Below are 17,707 nucleotides of genomic sequence, written 5' to 3'. Positions count from 1 at the left end.
TTAATAGTAAGCAGTAAAAAGCTAAATAATCAACAGCAAATAAATACTTGTTTTGTAACATCTGATGAGTTTTAAAAATCTGCTTCATTGTGAGCTGTTTTTCTCCCCTTTCCCTTTTCCACCTAGTTTTCAGAGTACATTCAAGCTCAAGTCGATTCTGGCAAAGGAAAACTAGCTCCGGGTTTTGATTTTGAGAAGATTGTTAAAAATATGTTCACCAATCAGGACCGGGATGGAGATGGTAAAGTTACAGCTAAAGAATTCAAGCTGAAAGACCAAGAGGCCAAAGAGGAACACGATGAACTCTAAAGCTAAGAAAAGGAAGGTTATTGAGCTGACCGGCTGTTAGATCCTGGAAGGGGTTGAAGCAAGCGTTTCTGAAAAGGTTAGCACGCAGAYGGGGTGTGTGTACATGTTCTGCGTGTGGCCGTGCATATATGTCGGGTAGACTGTTAAAATGGGAAGAGATTTTCATTTGGAATTGTTAGGTATGTTACAAAGAAAAAAAAAATCCATGTTAAGTGCCTCAAGATGGGATTTATAAACTCATAGAGTGTACAGCCAAACGTGGTTTTATGAACCATGTAGTTTGCGTTGAAGGTCAGAAGTCATCATTGAACAATATACAGTCACTTGGGTGGATGGTAAGGAGAAAACTTACAGGGTGCTCTTAAAAGAGTTCTAAAAAACCTTTAGTATTTAAAAATATTTCTGCAGGAGAATAAATCAGAAAGTATTCCCCATTAAAATAATCTGTAAAAATTGTCAGAGATTGACCCCAGTTCCTTTTGGAAGATGAGAACACTCTTTCCAGAAACTGAACCAACTCATATGAATATTTACCAGCAGGAACTCTGATCTGCAAATAGCAAAACATGCAAATGATAGCTATGCCATTGGAAAATTTTCATAAGCTGTGAATTTAAATTAAATAGACCTAGATTTGTAACTGTGTATGTGCTGGATTTTTACTTTACAAAATAAAAGCTTGCTACCATCTGTACTATATTTAATTAGTACCTTTGAATCTTCTTGTTGGCATAGTAAAGCAGTGTTCAGAGCAGTGATTCCCAAACCTTTGTAGTTACAATCTTCTTTATAGTTTTTTATTAGTATCATGGGGTCCAAATATTGTCATAAATACTGGAAAAAATGGATTTTATGTCGAGCTTCTGTCTCCTATTTTGGGAATTGTTAGACTAAGGAGTAAGTACTTAGCTCTTACGCAGCACAGCATTTTGGCATAGCGAACAAGCAAAAAGACAGTGATAAAATCAAGAAGCAGACCCATCTGTTTATGCCTGCAAATGTTCCGGTGTATCCCTCAGTACAAAATTAGTCCTGGGAGTGCTGTGTAGAGCATGTGAACACTAATGCAATCCCTCATTAGATCTATAAATGTAGCAAGCTGTTTAATACAAAATACACTAAATCAACATATTTTTCTAGAAAGCTATATGATCCCCCCATAGTATACTACATTTAAAGAGCACAAATAAGTATAGTGCAACACTGACAAAGACAAGTAGGAAGGGAGTTGTGTTTCCATTATATGCTTTGTATCTAGTTTCTTGCTTTCCTTGATCTGTACATGTGGGTTGTAAGCTCCCTGAGATGCTCTTTTTGCAAACTGCTATTTCAATTGGGTGAAAACATTTTGTATTGATTTTTAATATGGTTGTTATAGAAAATGAAAAGTGAAATTTTTTTTGCGTTTGATACCGATAAATGTTGGATAACTGATCTTTTTGTTACATAAAATTTTGATCAACTACTACTGTTAACTAGTACTGTTTTTTTTCCCTGGTATTTTGATGAGTGGGGAGTGTGAGTAGGAGAAAACACCCTTCATGCAGCCGTCTTCTCATGCACATGCAGGCTTATCCTGAGTATGTTCATTATTGCTACTAACCTGTAGGAAAAATGCTGTAAACTAAAACTATCTGACTCAGAATGATTGAAAATAATAACCATAATAAAATACTTTGTTTCCGTAGTTCACATAGGTGAAGRTAAATTAGTCTTTGGTCTTGGGAAGAGTTTCCCAGATTATCTGTCTCCTCTTCCATTAGCTGTGACCGTTGGGAATGTGACGTTTCTCTAGGCTGGGGACTCYGAGCCCCTCACACGGTGAAATCATCTCGCCGTTTCGTTGCCCAGGCTGGTGAAAGCAACCACCGTGCTTCGTAGCTGAGGGTTCACGTTTGCGCTCTGTCTGTAGCTCTAGTCACGTGAATTGCGTGCGAAATGCCAGGAGTGTAGGCTGACAAATCGCAGCTGAGCCGTTTYGGGGGCAGCGGTAGCCTTTCGTATCTGAGTAAATACCGTGGATGTTAGTGGATTGCACAGGGAATCTGGGTGTTTATTACCTAAGTGGCAGCTCGTGAAAGCAGCATTCTCAGAAGACTACTGTATAAAATTTTCCCCTTCATTTTATGTGGAGGTTGATTGCTTGCCTGTCGCTGTAGTTCAGGTTCATTGCCTCTGCATGTTTACAGAGCTGAAACGTATGTACTTTTCTGTTTGGGAGCTGGAAGCAAGGTGAGACTGAGCGCTGCCAGAAGCAGCCCTCACACGCACTGCGGAAGGAACTCTTCACTCTCTTCTCATAYGTAGTCACCGAGTCCACCCTAAAAAAGACAAATATATCAGCTGAATATCCAAATTGTTTGAGCTGAGGAGATGTTCAGGAATAGGTCTTTCTGCTTGATGGATCCCCAGAGGTGCTCTGATGAGTTCCTAGGAAGCCCCAACGGCAGAGCTGTCCTGCGGGCCACGTTTGCTGCGCCAGGCACGGCAGGGCAGCAAAGGGGTAAGCAGGAAAACTGCTACGTTGGAGTTTTTTGGAAGGGCAAGCGGGAAATGATGTAACAGGTAAGACTTTGCTGTGGCCTCCGACCGGTGTGTGTCTGAGGAGTGAAATTCTCATTCCATTGCTCCCCCGGCCTTAGCAAATGTGATTTGTGATCTATCTAAATGATGGTTTCCTGTCTGAGGATGTTTCTGTCATATTCCTTTCCCCCACCCCCTCCGCATCCCTCCCAGAAAAAAAGGGCCTGGAGATGGCATTTTCTGAAATGAGTGTGTAGCTTTGGGGGGAAAGCAGAGAATAAAACAGAAAGACTTGCTACAAAATATTTCTTTGCTACAAAGAAGGAGTTGTATTTATTTAAGTTATTTACTTGCTCATATTTAAGTTATTTACTTGGCAACAGAAGCCAGGACTAGCTGGGTGTGTTAGGCTGAACTGCATAAAATGCCGAATTTTAAAATGCCCACATAGAACTGGTGAGTTGCTTTGCTTTCTGGTGGCAGCAGTAGGCACCGGAGGAGGCTCTTCCTTGCCAGAAAAGGCTTGTGTTGGTGCTGCCGGCCTCTCCCCGTGGCTTTGCGCGGTGGCTCTTCRCAGGCGAGGGTGCTCCAGCTGGGGCCCTTCTCTGGGCCCTCAGCGCTGCTGTGCCGTGGGGCGGACGGGCTCCGGCGAGCCCTGCTTTTCCCCCGGGAGAGGGGGAAGAAAAAATATTTTCAGGTCTTCCCGGGAGGCCTGCGGGAGCTCGCTGATGGCCTTCGCCGTGCAGCCTACCTGCCAGGCATACTACCTGCCAGGCAAGAAACCCGGGTCCTGCGGGGAGSTAGGGTTGGCTGCGAAGTCAAATCGGGCAGGTACCGAAGGGGAGAACCTGGGCTGGTTCCTCCACCTCACAACCGCAGTGATAAATCCCTGTACCTCYGTGTCTAGTTAAAAGGGAAATAAATATTTCTAATTTTTTAAAAACACTTTCCACATAAAGTATTTAGATACTTTCATACCCCCTTAACTGAAATACCTATTTAGAAAAATAGCACAACTGTTTAAGGTTTAGTRTCATTAATAATTGGATGAAAACAAGTGATTTTCCGTAACTCGAGACTCTCCAGAAATTAGCCTGCTGCTGCTCTATGTAGCGAAGCAGCCAGGTGCGAGCAGGGCTCGGAGGCAGCCGGCTGGCTCCTGCTAGGCGGCCTGTTGGTGAGGAGGAGCTGCCTGCAGTCCGGATTGCAAACTACCTGCTGGCTTGTAAAGGTTTAAGGGAAGAGGGCTCTACCTGCAAACATCCAGGTATTTATAAATGTTTTTTCTGCATGATTTTTCTACTCTAATTTGCCGTAGATATTTTATATTGTGTAACTGCTCATTTTAAGTGTATTCAAGAAGTTTGCCAAAATGAGAGTTTGTGTTTTTTTGCAGTTGTTGAACTTACTTAAATGTTGACTTTGTGAAAAATTTTATTCCAGATCTTTCTTCAAGGTAAGAAATAGCATCTCTAGCTAGTTCTTGGTGTAAGTGTCTTGCTTAGTTCAGGAGTGTTAGTAGGTCTGCAGCAGCAAAAGGACATTTGAGGAGGCTGCAACACCCACTCAGCAGGAGGAAACATTTTTAGCTAGATAAAGGTCTTAAATAGTTGACCTTGGACATGTGCTACAGAGAGAACAGATACTGTGAGTAGAGGAAAAACTAAGTAACAAATTCATGTAACTCTGCTTCTTATTCCTTGCTTTAAATGTTGGAAATATACACTTTTTGTTATGTAAAGGTTTGGGAAATGTGTATGATACCTTTCTTTCCAAGCTGATCACAACTGAAATGTACTATTAGCATAATAATATTTCTAGTGGCATAGTGATAATTCTTTCCTAAAACTGGGTGCATAACATGGATGACAATTTTAAGTTACAAGAGTTAGACTTGCTGGAGAAGGATGGTTTATATGGTACTTTATGGTACTGTAACTAACTGCAGTGTCAATTTTATTTGGAGTAACTGGTCTGCAGCTTGTTCATGGTTTTGGGGAGGTGATTGACAGTATTAACTCTTGTAGCCAAAATAGTATGAATAAAAAGATGGGTTAATTTGATCAAAAATAGATAATAGGTTCTGTTTTCTTTTGTTTGTTTGTTTTGAAAAAGTGGAGAATAGCTATAAATACATTTTGCATTTTCTCTGAACTACTGGCTTGTTAGATGATGAAAGGATATTGGTAATCTGTCCAGTAATATGCCGGATCTTTTTAAATAGACCTCCTGGTTCAGATTTATCAAGTAACTGTTTTTTTCCAGAAAGCTATGCATGTGGTGTTCCCAGAAGTAAATTAACTTTTGGCACGCAAACACTCTTTATGCAGGAAGTTGGCTCCTTTAGTTGAATGTGGTGGTTGCATCTCCGTGGCTTTGTTGTTCCTGTGTCCCAGCCGAAGGACAGAGCAGTCTCACCGTTTGGGCATCCTGTAGCACGGAGTCTGAGCCTGGTAGGGCTTCGTGGTTGAACAGGAAGGCGCGCTGCGGGTTCTTACCTACCAGCATAGTTACGGAAGGGTAATAATCCTCTTCTTGAAGTGACTGTGATCGTGGTTTGAACTTCCGGTGAGTGATAATTCAGTGTCACCTCCAAGCAGATGAACAGTCCAGCCTATGCAGTGCTTGAGAGGTGATTGCCTGGCCTGAAATCCTCTATCAAAGCAAAGAGTTTTAAGTGTTCACCTAGCTGTTTTTGGAAACAGATGTTTCCCGAAAGGATCGGGTGACTCTGGTACTACCTGGTCTCCAGCTGGCTCAATACTAATTTACTAACTCAAATTAAGACAGACTTGGGTATCTGTTTTGATAATTGCTTCTAAAGATACTGCCTATTGCTTTGCATGTTTTGGGGTTTGTTTTGTTTTTTACATCATGGCTGTGTTGAGTGATAGCCCTCATCACCCTGAGGGAGGGTGTGTGTGCTTCCTGCGGAGTTGGGTGAGGCTCAGGAGAAATCTGAGGGGAGGATGAACGAGCTTGCATTAAATTCTGAAACAAGCTGGGCAAGAACTCGAAGGACAGTCCTGCCCCACAGAAACGCTTCACAAAGCTACCAGAAATACCCCCTCCTTTTAACTGATGCCTGGTTCTCCGGAGAAATCCCCTGTGCTTGAAGCCAGGATGATCTTGCGCCAGCGTGCGCTGCTGACACGTCTCGTGCTGCAAGCTGTGGCTATCGGTTGCCTTTTACATACTCCAAATTCTCTTATCGGGATTCCAAAGGTAGCCTGCCTGTCAATGGGAAAACTTGTTGCAGTGTAAACTTTGGGAGTAATTCCTGGTAATTAGCCCCTGGCAGGTGGAGGTTGGATGATGATGATGAAGCAGTTCATCCAAACACCCGGGAGTTTTTCAGGCCTTTGTCTGCTGACCTTTATTTGACAGCTATTACAAAGGATCCTGCATAATGTCTTAGTTAAAAAACACCCCCCCCCCAAAAAAAAAAAAAAAAAACTGCCCAAACCCCTGACATATTAGCTCAGTTAGTGCCAATTCTCTCAGTTCTTGAAATGAAAACGTTAGACCACCTGTGTGGCTGCTGCCCTCCCCCGCAAATGCTGCAGCCTCCCCAAAGAGCGCAGGCCTGCCCGAGGCCGTGCAGACTGTGGGGCTGAGCAGGCTGCTCACATCCGAGCCCTGTGGGGACTCGCTCATACACGTGCGGCGTCGCCCTACCTGTCTGGCCTGCACTGCAGGAACCAGTACCTGGCTTCGGTACCAGACAGCACCAGAGGCTCCTCTCGCTCCCTGAAGTCGTGCAGTGTGACTGTGGTGCCATCCCCTACGATCCTGGCCACGGGGAAGGGTCGCGTAGCAGTGCCCAGCCTGGCAGGGAGGCCGTGGGCTGGCTCTCTGGCACGTCTGGGCAGAAGGAAGGGGGGCAAGAGCTCACTTGGTGTGGTGAGAAACGTGCTGCTCTGGCCGGGCTGCGCCAAGGYGAGGTGCCACCCCTTCCTGTGCTGCTTCCACCTCCTGCAGCTGCCCTGGCCCCCTGCAGCTGGCCAGGGCTGCCGCTCCCGTCTCCCTGCATTCCTGGCACCACTGGGGCGCTCTCAGTTCTCCTGGTCTGGTGCCACGATTCACGACTCTCAAAAGGAGAGAGGCCAAGACCTGAGACTGTCCTCCATCACCTTAAGGTTTAAATGGCTTTATGGTTGATAGGAGCCTTAAAAGCCACCTGCTGTTAGTGATCCAACTGCTGCAATGTCAGGAGCAGGGAATCACGTTGTTGTAGGTAGTACGGGAGGAATTTGTAACACATCTCGGGCTCAGCAGTTCCCTGTTGCCATGTGATATGCAATGTGATCACAAGGGGTGCTTGGACTGCTTCAGAGGTGTGCCAAGGCTCTGCCACCTATTTTAAATATAGGTATGTATGTCTTCACTGCAGTTTTCTGTAGAGGATGTCAATGCACTCATTTTTGTTGCAGGGATAGGGTAAAGAAACTAAAACATCTTGCTGTCTTGAAAAAGTCCCAGCAGGCATGGCAACAGATGATAAAAGTTTGCTGATGTGAACTAATAAAAAGTTGGTGCTACATGTGTGGCTTTTAGATACTGGACAGGAAAGAAGCCTTTTTTTTTTTTTTTTTTTTTGAGATCTGCGTAACTTCTCCACTTGGAGAGCATGTAGATTCTCCTAGATTTTCATTACAGTTCCTCAGGGAACAGAAGATGACACAGTTCCTGCTAGGCATAAAAGAAAACAAAGAGGGGACAATGACTATGTTGCACATGAGGGAAATATATGATTGCCTCTATTTTATTAATGAATAGATTAGTTGGAGTAATGACATGCCTGGATGCAACCCTGTCTGACATGCTCTAGGTGACCCTGCCTGAGCGAGGGGTTGGGCTAGATGATCTCCAGAGGTCCCTTCCAACCTCAACCATTCTGTGATTCTGTGTAATGAATGAATACCTGAGACCTCTTGGTAGTAGTGTCTTGCCACAGTCTTTAACATAGCAGCAGCTGTGGAAGCTCTGGTGTGTGCAAGACAAGTTAAACTGTGTCAGCTGTACATGCTGCTGAGAGGTACTGCAACATGTTCAGTAGCAGGGGAAATACTATTATGACTCTATGGACTCTATGGGTGTTCAATAGTGAGGACTGGCATAGTGAGGCTGTATCAGTTCTTGTGTTTCTAATTTGTGGACAGTGGGAATGTGACAGCCAGCCTAAGTCTAGAAGGGTGCTCTTTAATTGCTTCTGAGGCGTGGGGTTTACTCAGCTTTTAAGAACCATGATTAAGATTTAGCTTCCTCTGAGCTTGTGCCTAGAGCAGCTCACTGAGAATTCAGAAAAATTACTTTACATGCACTATTCTAGCTTGGATGTGAAACAACAGGATAGAAGTGGATAGCATTAACTATGAGCTCTGAGAAGAGGCTAAAATTATGGTTGTGTATACTAACACTTTTAAACTATCTGTTGTTTCTTTAAGTCAAATATACTGACTTAAAACAGCATGATTTCTTCCCCAGTTCCCCAGAGGATAAACAAACAGTAGGGATAGAAAATATTCTGTAATGATCAAACTTCTCAACAAAAGTCTATTAATAGCAAACACTTTGCCTGAATTGGGTGAACAAAGCATTTTTACTGAAGAAAAATATATGTATGAAAAACTTATGTGAACATCTGTAGCATATTAGTAAGATCCTTCAAAGTGCAGCTGAGATTGAAGTCTTCTCTTTGAAAGACAACTCAGTAATGTAAAAAGGCAACACAAACCTGCGTACATTGCTTATTCACAGAATGTTTACACCTTCGATTTTACAAAATAGCCACATCTTCTAAAATGCTCCTCTGAATGCCTGATTAAGAGAGTGAACCATAGTATTCCATCAACAGCAGTTTATCACATCTATAAATCCAATTTAAATCTAGTTATTATAATGGAGTGTGAGACAAAGAACAGCATAACAGTAAAAGGAGCTTCTAGCTGACAATTGGTACCATATATACTTCAAAATACTGAAATGATGTTATGAGTTTTAAATTGAACAATTCTGTAAATGAGTAATAAACACATCTAAGATGGCACAAATGTGCTCTTCTGTCCAGTTGCCTTCTGGAAGGAATGGAGTGACTTGAGACTGCAATTTACAGGATTTTCTGTAGGATGGAGTTGGCGACTTCTAAAGATTCATCTTTCACCAAGACAATATCATAAGAGTCCATATATTTTTCCAAAAGCTCATCTACCTGATTGCAGAAAGGATAAAGAGAGAGGACCCCTTAGTTTTAGAATATTAACAGTTTTTTTTCATTAATATTTTACCCTGTATTCCCATCAAAAATCAGAGAATGAGCCATATATCCCTTCTATGAGAGAATTCCACAGGGTGAGAGAGAGTAGGACTAACTTGACATTAACTGYGTGCACATTCCAGGGTATAACGCCTAATGTTTATCCCAGGATTTCACATAAAAGGATACTGAAAGAGAAACTACTTTCTCAGGTTTCTGAAAGGCACACAGAAACAGAAAAYGGAGAAGAGTTTTCTCTTGAGTGCAAATGGATGGGCATTACACTTTAACAATCAGTTCTGTCTCCTCCAAAACAGGAGATGCAGCCTAAGCTTGCTATTTGGAAGACTATAGTTTTGCTCAGTTACCAATCCAGTATTGAAAAAAGGAAGGGACAAAAAACAAAAACAAAACAAAGCACAACTGTAGGAATTTCAGAGAACTAGTTTCTCCAGTTTCTGAATTCTAATGCCCAATAAAATATCTTTTCAGAAGACTTTCAGTACAAAACACAAATGTAAATTGCTTTGCTTTTTCATAACTTATGGGTCAGAAAAAAAAAACAGGCAAGATATCCATGAAAAATACTTGAGATCTCATGACAATGACACTTGGTTTGATATTTGATACTTTCTATAATGAATCTATTGCTATTTAACAATATTTCATTCAAAGTTTAYGAGATAAGGCCACTTACTTTATCATTGAGATAGCCAATCTTAAGAATATGTTCAACATTTGCTACTCCATCTGCCATACTCAAGTCTCCTTGGGAATCCCCCAGCAGTATGATATTACTGTTGTCTTTTAGCTGTTTGAAGTACTCTGTATTCTTCAAGGCACCATCATGTTTGTTGTAAACATGAATCAATTCTCCTTTAAATCCTTTTAATATTCCCTATTAAAAAACACTTAAGTTATTTCTGGTATTCTATCAACAGATAGTCTAGAAAGAAATAGAAAATATTGCTCTAAAAGTAATGTTGATGAACAACTKTAATTATGAACAGATATATTACTGTTAAATGACAGAAGGACTGTAGTAGCATTCCTAAGACCCAAGACAGGCAGTGAGCTTTCTCGCTTGGAGGAATAGATCTGTACTGGGCCTGACTGTAAGGTTCTCGTTAAAGGAAACGAACAGCATGTTAGCTGCASTGTGCTAACAGTGTTTGAACTCTTATCTTATGCTTGCTTTCTGCCTTGGAGAGTGGCTGACAATACAGTTCTGATCTTCTAAATAACAGGCAGCTGGCTAAATCTGTTGCATTAAAGTGTTCATTTGTACTACATATAAATAGATGCTAAATCCTTCAATGATTATTTTTTATAAGAATGTGTTATTTCATACATACGTTTTCATCAAAATCCATGAAATTGGAAACAACTTTGACATTAGAATGGTAGACTCCAGCCTGATGGATAACTTCCTCAAGAATGTCTCCAATCCCAGCAGAAAATATGAACACAGGAATATTATGTTCATTGAGCTTATCAAAGAAGTTCTCATATCCTTCTCTGCAACACAGGATGCAAATATAAGTCAAATCTCAAATAAATAAAAGTCAAGAGAAGTCAGAGTTTTTCAAAGACTCTCTTATTTGGAATAGAAAATGAACTTTCCCTAGGCCTTTTACTATATTTGCCTTGCCTCACCTTTTCAGGTTAGCAAAACCATCAGCCTAACACAAGGCACATTGTTTTAGCAAGAAAGTCCTGTGCTAAGCAGTTTGTTTTGGTCTATAGCATTTTTTCCCCAAAACATCTGATTGTGTTTTAAAGACTTCAAATCGAAAAACACTTCCCCCTACCCARACTAGCAGAACTCTTCCTAGGTACTTTCAAGCTTTTCCTTTCAACCTTCCTAGTGCAAATATTTGATTTTTTACAGGCTCTTCTTGTAAAACAAAGTATCTTTTTTTATTAAATTCTGAAAACACTGTTCTTAAAAGCTTTTGTTTTCAGTACCTAAATCACAACTAATACATAGTATTCCAGTAGCTAACTACCACCTCAACGAATGAGGTGCACTTTTGCTACACAGACACTGAAGGGTAGAATTTTTAGAGCTGTTCYGCTCCTCCCCCCTGAATAAAATTCTTGTTGGAATCTTAGCCCATGAATGAAGATTTAACCCAAAYAGACTTAGGCTTTCAAATAGCCAGAGATAGTGACTATTTTTCAAGAGAGAACTTAATGAGTATTATAAATACTTCTGCAAATTAAAATTTAACATTTAGTATCAGTACTTCCAAATTTACAGTTGATTATTTTAGAGAACTTCTAAAGAGACAGAAGTCACAGTACATTTAAAGCAAGGATTTTGCTGGCTTTTAAACTTGCCTTTAGGCATAAAAGAAGAACAATAGTCACTACTGCAATAAAACACATGCTCTTCAAGTCATTGCATTTTTATCTCAGATCAAACTAAAATAGGGAATGTTTTTCAAGGACACAAAGTTCAACTCTACATTCCTCCTCTTAAAAAAAAAAAAAAAGGGGGGGGGTGTGTGTGGGGGGGTCACCAGTGCAATTTTGAGAAGGTGAAAGTCTGCAGAAATTAAGTTTGTAGAGATAGCACTCAAAATATGTTTTTTTTTTTAATGCAACAAAAACCCTGTACTCTAGGTTATACAATGTAATCATCATAGGCTTTTAGCTGTGAAATATCAGTAAAGGGGGACATGAAGAACTCACTACCTTCTAAGAATATGGCACCACAGTTCAAGGKTTTTTTTTGTTTTTAACTGAAAAACATACAGCAAGAATCTATGAAAAATGCTTCAAACCAGTACTATTCAAATCAAAAGGAACTTACTTCAGCATAACATCAGATTCCCTCACAATTTCTGCAAATTTATCCTTCTGTAAGCCTTGTTCAATGAGCAGTGCATGAGATTTATTGTACCTAGAATACAAACAAGAAGCTTGACCTACAGATAAAGACACACCATTGTATCTCATGACCAAAAGCATCCTATATAGTAACTCCTATTCATTCAAGTTAACAGCAAACCAAAACCAGTCACTAAGCAACGCTCAGATTAATTCAGTTAACGCATTAGCAAAAGGCTAATCAAAGCCATTCATGTGCTTTTAGAGACCTAGTATTAAATCTGATATTAGTACAATTTTAAGATGGGAGATGCCTCTTACCATTCCACCATATATGGATACTTTTCTTCAATAGTGAGAGCAGGGTCAATTTCAATAGCATAGTATGTTTCTTTCAGCTGTAATAGCTGAAGAAAGAAAAAAGATGTTTAATGTATTTTTATAAAATAACACTTGGCATTTGACCTAGCTAATCAAAATAACTTCCTTCATTCTGGTTTATTTAGGTACAATGGAATCTGAAATACCCTTTGGACAGACAAAAATAATTAGCGTGTGGATATACCAAAGAAGAAGAAAGTGGACCTTGTTAAACTAAATTGTATGCTACTGTGAAGAAAAAGAGTATTTCTGTTCTATTATATTAGTGATCAGATGAAATTCTGACTCTCTTGCAGTCAGTGAGGAAGCTCTCAGAGCAGTAGGGATTCGAGAGAATCCTTAGTCTCATAGTGCTGTGTAAGTCTCTATTTTGTGTTGACAGAATAAAAATAGTTGTCTGTAGGAGGAACTAATAGTTAGTATGTCTTTTGTTTACCTTTTTCCGACATTCCTCTGTGATGAGCTTCGAGTTATCAATGATGTCTGTAGGAGAAAAAAGTTTTAGACAAGACATTTTATTTCTTTCTCCTTTTTCTGTACAACATTGTAAATAGCATAGAAGAGAATGTTTGATATACTACTATGTTTCTTCAGAACTTGTCTTACCAGCAAGAACTGAAAGGCATGCTTTATGGTATATTACKATCTTTCCGCTCACCTCTGAATCAAAAGGTTAAAAAGTTAATCACTAGCCTCTTACTCTATTTCTTGAGATTTAACTGTTTCTGAAATCATCATCAGGCATCCTATGTATTTTATGTCTTCCACTTCATCAGTAAATTGGTACTTTTTATCTTGTGGCTTTTAAAACAAAGGAGAAGTGTCAAGAAATTCCAAAAAGGTTACTATCTTAGTGTCAGGACTATTAAGGCCTCTTAAGAAAAAAATGTCAACCATATAGAACTACCCACATCTTACAGTTCAAAACTTAGTTTGTAATTGTATATGACAACTTATCTGAATTTAATTCACACAGACTGTAATTTATATATACATAAAATTACATATAGAAACTCACTCTAAATCATCTTCATTAGGATGTAAGGTTTAGCTAACAAGTCAGTATCATATCTCATATATTGGGGGATAAGTGGGATAGAAAATTAAAATCTGTGAAAAATTGAAGGATTGAACAAAACAATTCATATTCAAAAAAAAGTACTCACTATGGCAAGTTGGACATCTTTTTCCATTGTAGGAAAATCTACTTAATGTCATATCAAAGTCTGTAATAATCTATTTAAGAAAAGGAAAAGCAAAACTGTCTTACAACATGAAGGGACAAAATAAAGAATGGCTAGAAATTCTGAATGATCAACAATAACTGCAACTGAATAGCAAATCCATTACAGATATCTYCCTAGTTTACTGAACTATTGTAATGTAAGCCAGAATGTTCCCTCAGAATAACACTTGCTTAAGAAAACTGGTTTTTTAGTTCCTTTAGTCAGAGTATTTCCTGAAGTTACAAATCTTATATCATTTACTTAATTACAGACTGGCTGAATTACCCTTGAATCAACAAGGGTTACTAAGAAAGTTGGCAGATACAAATTTTGGAGGTTACCTGAAGGCTCACTTCTGTTATATATATTCTTAAACTTGCTGGCCTATAGCTCAAGTCCTATGATTGCTTTCATTCTGATCTAGTTATTCCTTCTATTATTTTTACCTGAAGTTTGGCAGCTCCACCTTTGATGAGGCCACAAATAATCTCTTCTACTCTTCCTGGGTCCTTGATATGGACAGTTTTCTTCTGAAATTCTGGCATCTATGGAGTAGGAACAAAGACATATTTACAGAGAAAACGTACTAGGTAATACCTACTATCCATCGGACTGGAACTCTGCATATAGGAACAGTTTCATATGACATCAAGACGCGCTTAGGTTTTTAAATCAGGACAGGAAGAAAAGTTAAGACTGAGAAGAAATAGAGACCTCTGGATGCCCTAAATCATGAGCGCATACACTTTTGTTTGCTTTCCATATGTTTTCATTCTCTTCTCTAATATCAAGTTCCTCAATAAGTTGACACTCAAAGAAAAGATAATCGTATCTGTGGGAAATAAGGGAAATTTAGAGAAATGGGACATCCGGGGTCACCCTGTAGTTGAAATAAGTCATTGGGAAATGGTGCACCTTAAAACTAGTTCTGTGTATAACAAGCACTCAAAGTCTCAACATAGATAAAGAAGAAAGGCTGGTTTTAGAGCCCTGTTGTTTTGTTGGGAATACCGCACAGTGTCTGTTGACAACAGGTTGCACTGCTCCCCTGCCAGTCCATCAACTGCTTCGAATTACCTATTTTGCTACAAACTTCCCAAGTAACATATGCTATCACAGCAAATATTCCTCCTGAATGAAGAATATTTCCTGACCATCAAGATATATGCTAAATTTGGGGTTATATACATATAAAAAAAGGAAGCTTTGCTTAATCTAAAAGTTTCTCTTCAACCTTGCGTAAGTCCTAAAGGGAACATATACTGACAGAAATTTCCAAATATAGTATATATTTCCTTCCTTTATACCCTGGATGGACTGTTCCTAAAGCAAAGTCTTTGGACGTACTTAAGCTGCTTACATGCCATTTACAAATAGTAAATTTTATTATCTGCATATAGAACTTACGAGATGAAGAAACGCTAGGCATTGCATTTTCTGTGCTCTATCACTCAGCTTTCCTTTTCTTATACCTGGTATGTAATTTTTGCTGCAGCAATTCTTTTTTTTTTAAGAAAACAGTAAAAAAACACCACCACSACCAAACTCCAAATCCTTCTATTTCCAAACACATTTCTGGAACTACCACAGTTTTTGTGACCAATTAGTTACTAGGTCATACAACACTATTCTTTCTTTCTGCTCTTGATGCCACTACACCTATTTTTTATTAGTAATAAATTAGTTGAATTGCAATTAGGTTGTCATTTAAAAAAAAACTTCCAAATTTAGTCTCTTAAAAGCAGTCCTCTAGATACATGCATTTGTAATGGAAAAGACACTGACGTCAGGGAAAAAGCACTGAGGGGAGATCTTCAAGCATCTTCTCTAATCCATTCTTTGTCCTCAGATAAAAACTACTACAGCTTCTTCATTCTCAACAGAGGCTTGTCTAACCTACTCTTCAAAACCTCCACTCACCTTGCTGTGGAAAGTCAGAAATGCGTATTTCAGTACTCAATTATCTTTGTGTCCAGAAAAATTTGTTAATTTGCTAACCTGCCCCCTTTCCCCTTCTTAAACTTAACCTTTTCTTTTTGCAATTGCAGCTTATTTAACCAAAGCATATATGGAGAAAAGTATATGCTCCTTCATATATGTTCCCTTGGATGGTTTTCCTTTTCGCTCATCTAAAGATTCGCTCAACTGCTTCAATTCTCTTCTACATAGTGCATTTTTCTAAAACTCTGATCATTTTTCATGTTATCCTGGCCCTTCCATTTGATTCACACTGTTCATGAAACACAGGATCCGTAACTGTATATAACCTTTCTGCACTGCTCAGCACTGAAAAGGCTCCAACTGAAAGGCTAAACTTGGCCAGGTCTTTCAGATAGTATTTTTGCATATATATTTGAATACATTTTCTTTCTTAGCAATAGTATGGTGATATTGATTCAAATTCAGTTGTTAATTTGCAAATATTCTTCTCAAATTACTGTTGGGTAGAAATAATTAGTTGCAAAAAGTGTTAAATTCTGCACTTAGTCTCACTAGAATATCTGCTCTTCCAGACCACTGCTCCTATTTGTCAAATATAACAAATAATTCTAATCCTCCAGTATACTCATGGCCACTTTCTGGCTGGTGTTGTTAAAGAAGCTAATGAGAATAGACAGGAGAGATCCTTCTGAAAGCCTAATCATGAACCTTTGATACTTTTCTGTATTTTCCACCCATCTAAAAAGTTCCAGCTATACTGCAATAGCTTGCCAAAAATTCTAAGGTCATGATATGATATTTACTACTTTGCTTTAAAAGCCTGATAAATAAAGAAACCAGATTTGTTTCACAGGAGTTATTCTTAATGAATCCCTGGTACTTACTCATCTCCATATTATCTTCTAATGCTTACAAATACTTTGGTAAGACATTTTTTTGTAAAAGTGATACCTTCTAAACTGATGTAGTTGTTTTCTAAGTAGTTGCAGTTCCTTGTTACTTGCATTAGTAGAGCAAATTCAGAAAACGTATACTTGGACTGTCTTCCAGATGCTAGCTACATACCAGGTCTGGAATCTCTGAAACAGCTACTTTTCATAACAAAACCTTCATGAAAATGCCCATTAAGGAATTCCCTCATCTTTTGAGAACTACATCTGCAAAGCATTTATAAACATAAATTCACAAATACCAGAAGAATTATATCAAGTGATCTAGCTGCATGAAAGAGCTGCAACTCTTTCCAAGGTGTTTTACAGTATTTCTCCTGCATTTTATACAGTGTTGGTAGACAAAACTGAAATAGACAGATAACAGCTCTTTGGTAGCTATACAGCACTGTTTCTCTATATTGAAAGATAAAGCAGTTTGACTCCATTTTGTGATTTTTTTTCACTGTAAATTGACTAATCTAATTCCTTTGGCTTTGAGGAGGTAAACTGTTTATATATTTTCAGACACAGAATGCAGCGATTAAACAAAGGGAAGTCTGAATGTCTCCTTTTGTAAGTAGTTCAAACATCATTTGGTTTACTTAGGTACTAAGCAACAGACTTCATAAATATAACTGACTCAAACAGAACAGCTGTTGGSAACGGAGAGATCAGAGGGGAGATTCTATGAGGACAGTTGAATAGCTTGCTACTGCTTTACATCAGACTTCTGGAGGTTTTTGAGACAACTTGAGGAAGAACACCCTTAGCAAACACGTCAGTAGGTAATTTTAAACGAGACATTGCTTAAGACTGAGTGTGATAAAAGCTTCCTGCTTTGAGTTTGTAAACTGACATACTGTATTCCTACTAAAGATCAGTTCTGCTGGTTAATTTATTCCTAATAAGSATTCATTTTCACACAAAGATTGAAGTGAGGTAAGAGTGAGAATTCTAATATTGAGAAAAAAAAATCTTCAGCAGCAAAAAGAAGTCTTCCTCAAGAATATAGCATGTGATAAAGCCTCAGACAAATATGATTAGTCAGAATAGGTAGTGTCACCATCTCTATTTCCTTGTATTTATATTTACAACTGAACGTCATGTACTAATTATTTTATTTAGGTTTTATCATTATTACAAGTACACGAAACAGTGTCGCCTCTAGCAATCACTATAAGCAATCCCCAGTTTTCTGGCAAACTGTCTTTCCCAATGTCTTACACTTCTGCCTAGTCCAGCTGTTGTTTTTTGCTGCATAATTGCCATTCTTCATAGTTGGAAAAAAAAAAAAACAAGAAGAT

At 38.9% G+C, this 17,707-nt stretch overlaps 2 protein-coding genes across 8 annotated transcripts in view; one reads left to right on the top strand and one right to left on the bottom strand.

Moving 5' to 3' along the window:
- FKBP9 (FKBP prolyl isomerase 9) overlaps positions 1–1,774 on the top strand; it is a 33,734-nt gene extending 31,960 nt beyond the window's left edge. For both annotated transcript variants that reach the window (XM_085303904.1, XM_085303885.1), the window contains exon 10: positions 127–1,774. In XM_085303904.1, coding sequence (XP_085160030.1) covers positions 127–309 — 183 coding nt within the window. In that variant the 3' untranslated portion in view covers positions 310–1,774. The remainder of the gene's footprint in view (positions 1–126) is intronic.
- Positions 1,775–8,415: 6,641 nt separating this feature from the next.
- NT5C3A (5'-nucleotidase, cytosolic IIIA) overlaps positions 8,416–17,707 on the bottom strand; it is a 28,312-nt gene continuing 19,020 nt past the window's right edge. For all 6 annotated transcript variants that reach the window (XM_085303756.1, XM_085303792.1, XM_085303765.1 and 3 more), the window contains 8 exons: positions 13,977–14,075; positions 13,471–13,540; positions 12,741–12,787; positions 12,245–12,330; positions 11,907–11,996; positions 10,444–10,606; positions 9,786–9,986; positions 8,416–9,043 (listed from right to left, as the gene is read on the bottom strand). In XM_085303756.1, the coding sequence (XP_085159882.1) occupies positions 8,942–9,043; positions 9,786–9,986; positions 10,444–10,606; positions 11,907–11,996; positions 12,245–12,330; positions 12,741–12,787; positions 13,471–13,540; positions 13,977–14,075 (858 nt within the window). In that variant the 3' untranslated portion in view covers positions 8,416–8,941. The remainder of the gene's footprint in view (positions 9,044–9,785; positions 9,987–10,443; positions 10,607–11,906; positions 11,997–12,244; positions 12,331–12,740; positions 12,788–13,470; positions 13,541–13,976; positions 14,076–17,707) is intronic.

This window comes from Rhea americana, unplaced genomic scaffold (assembly GCF_003343005.1).
Source record: "Rhea americana isolate MKP2758 unplaced genomic scaffold, rheAme1 scaffold_100, whole genome shotgun sequence".
Classification (NCBI taxonomy): Eukaryota; Metazoa; Chordata; class Aves; order Rheiformes; family Rheidae; genus Rhea; species Rhea americana.
This window is presented reverse-complemented; position numbering and strand designations above follow the sequence as displayed.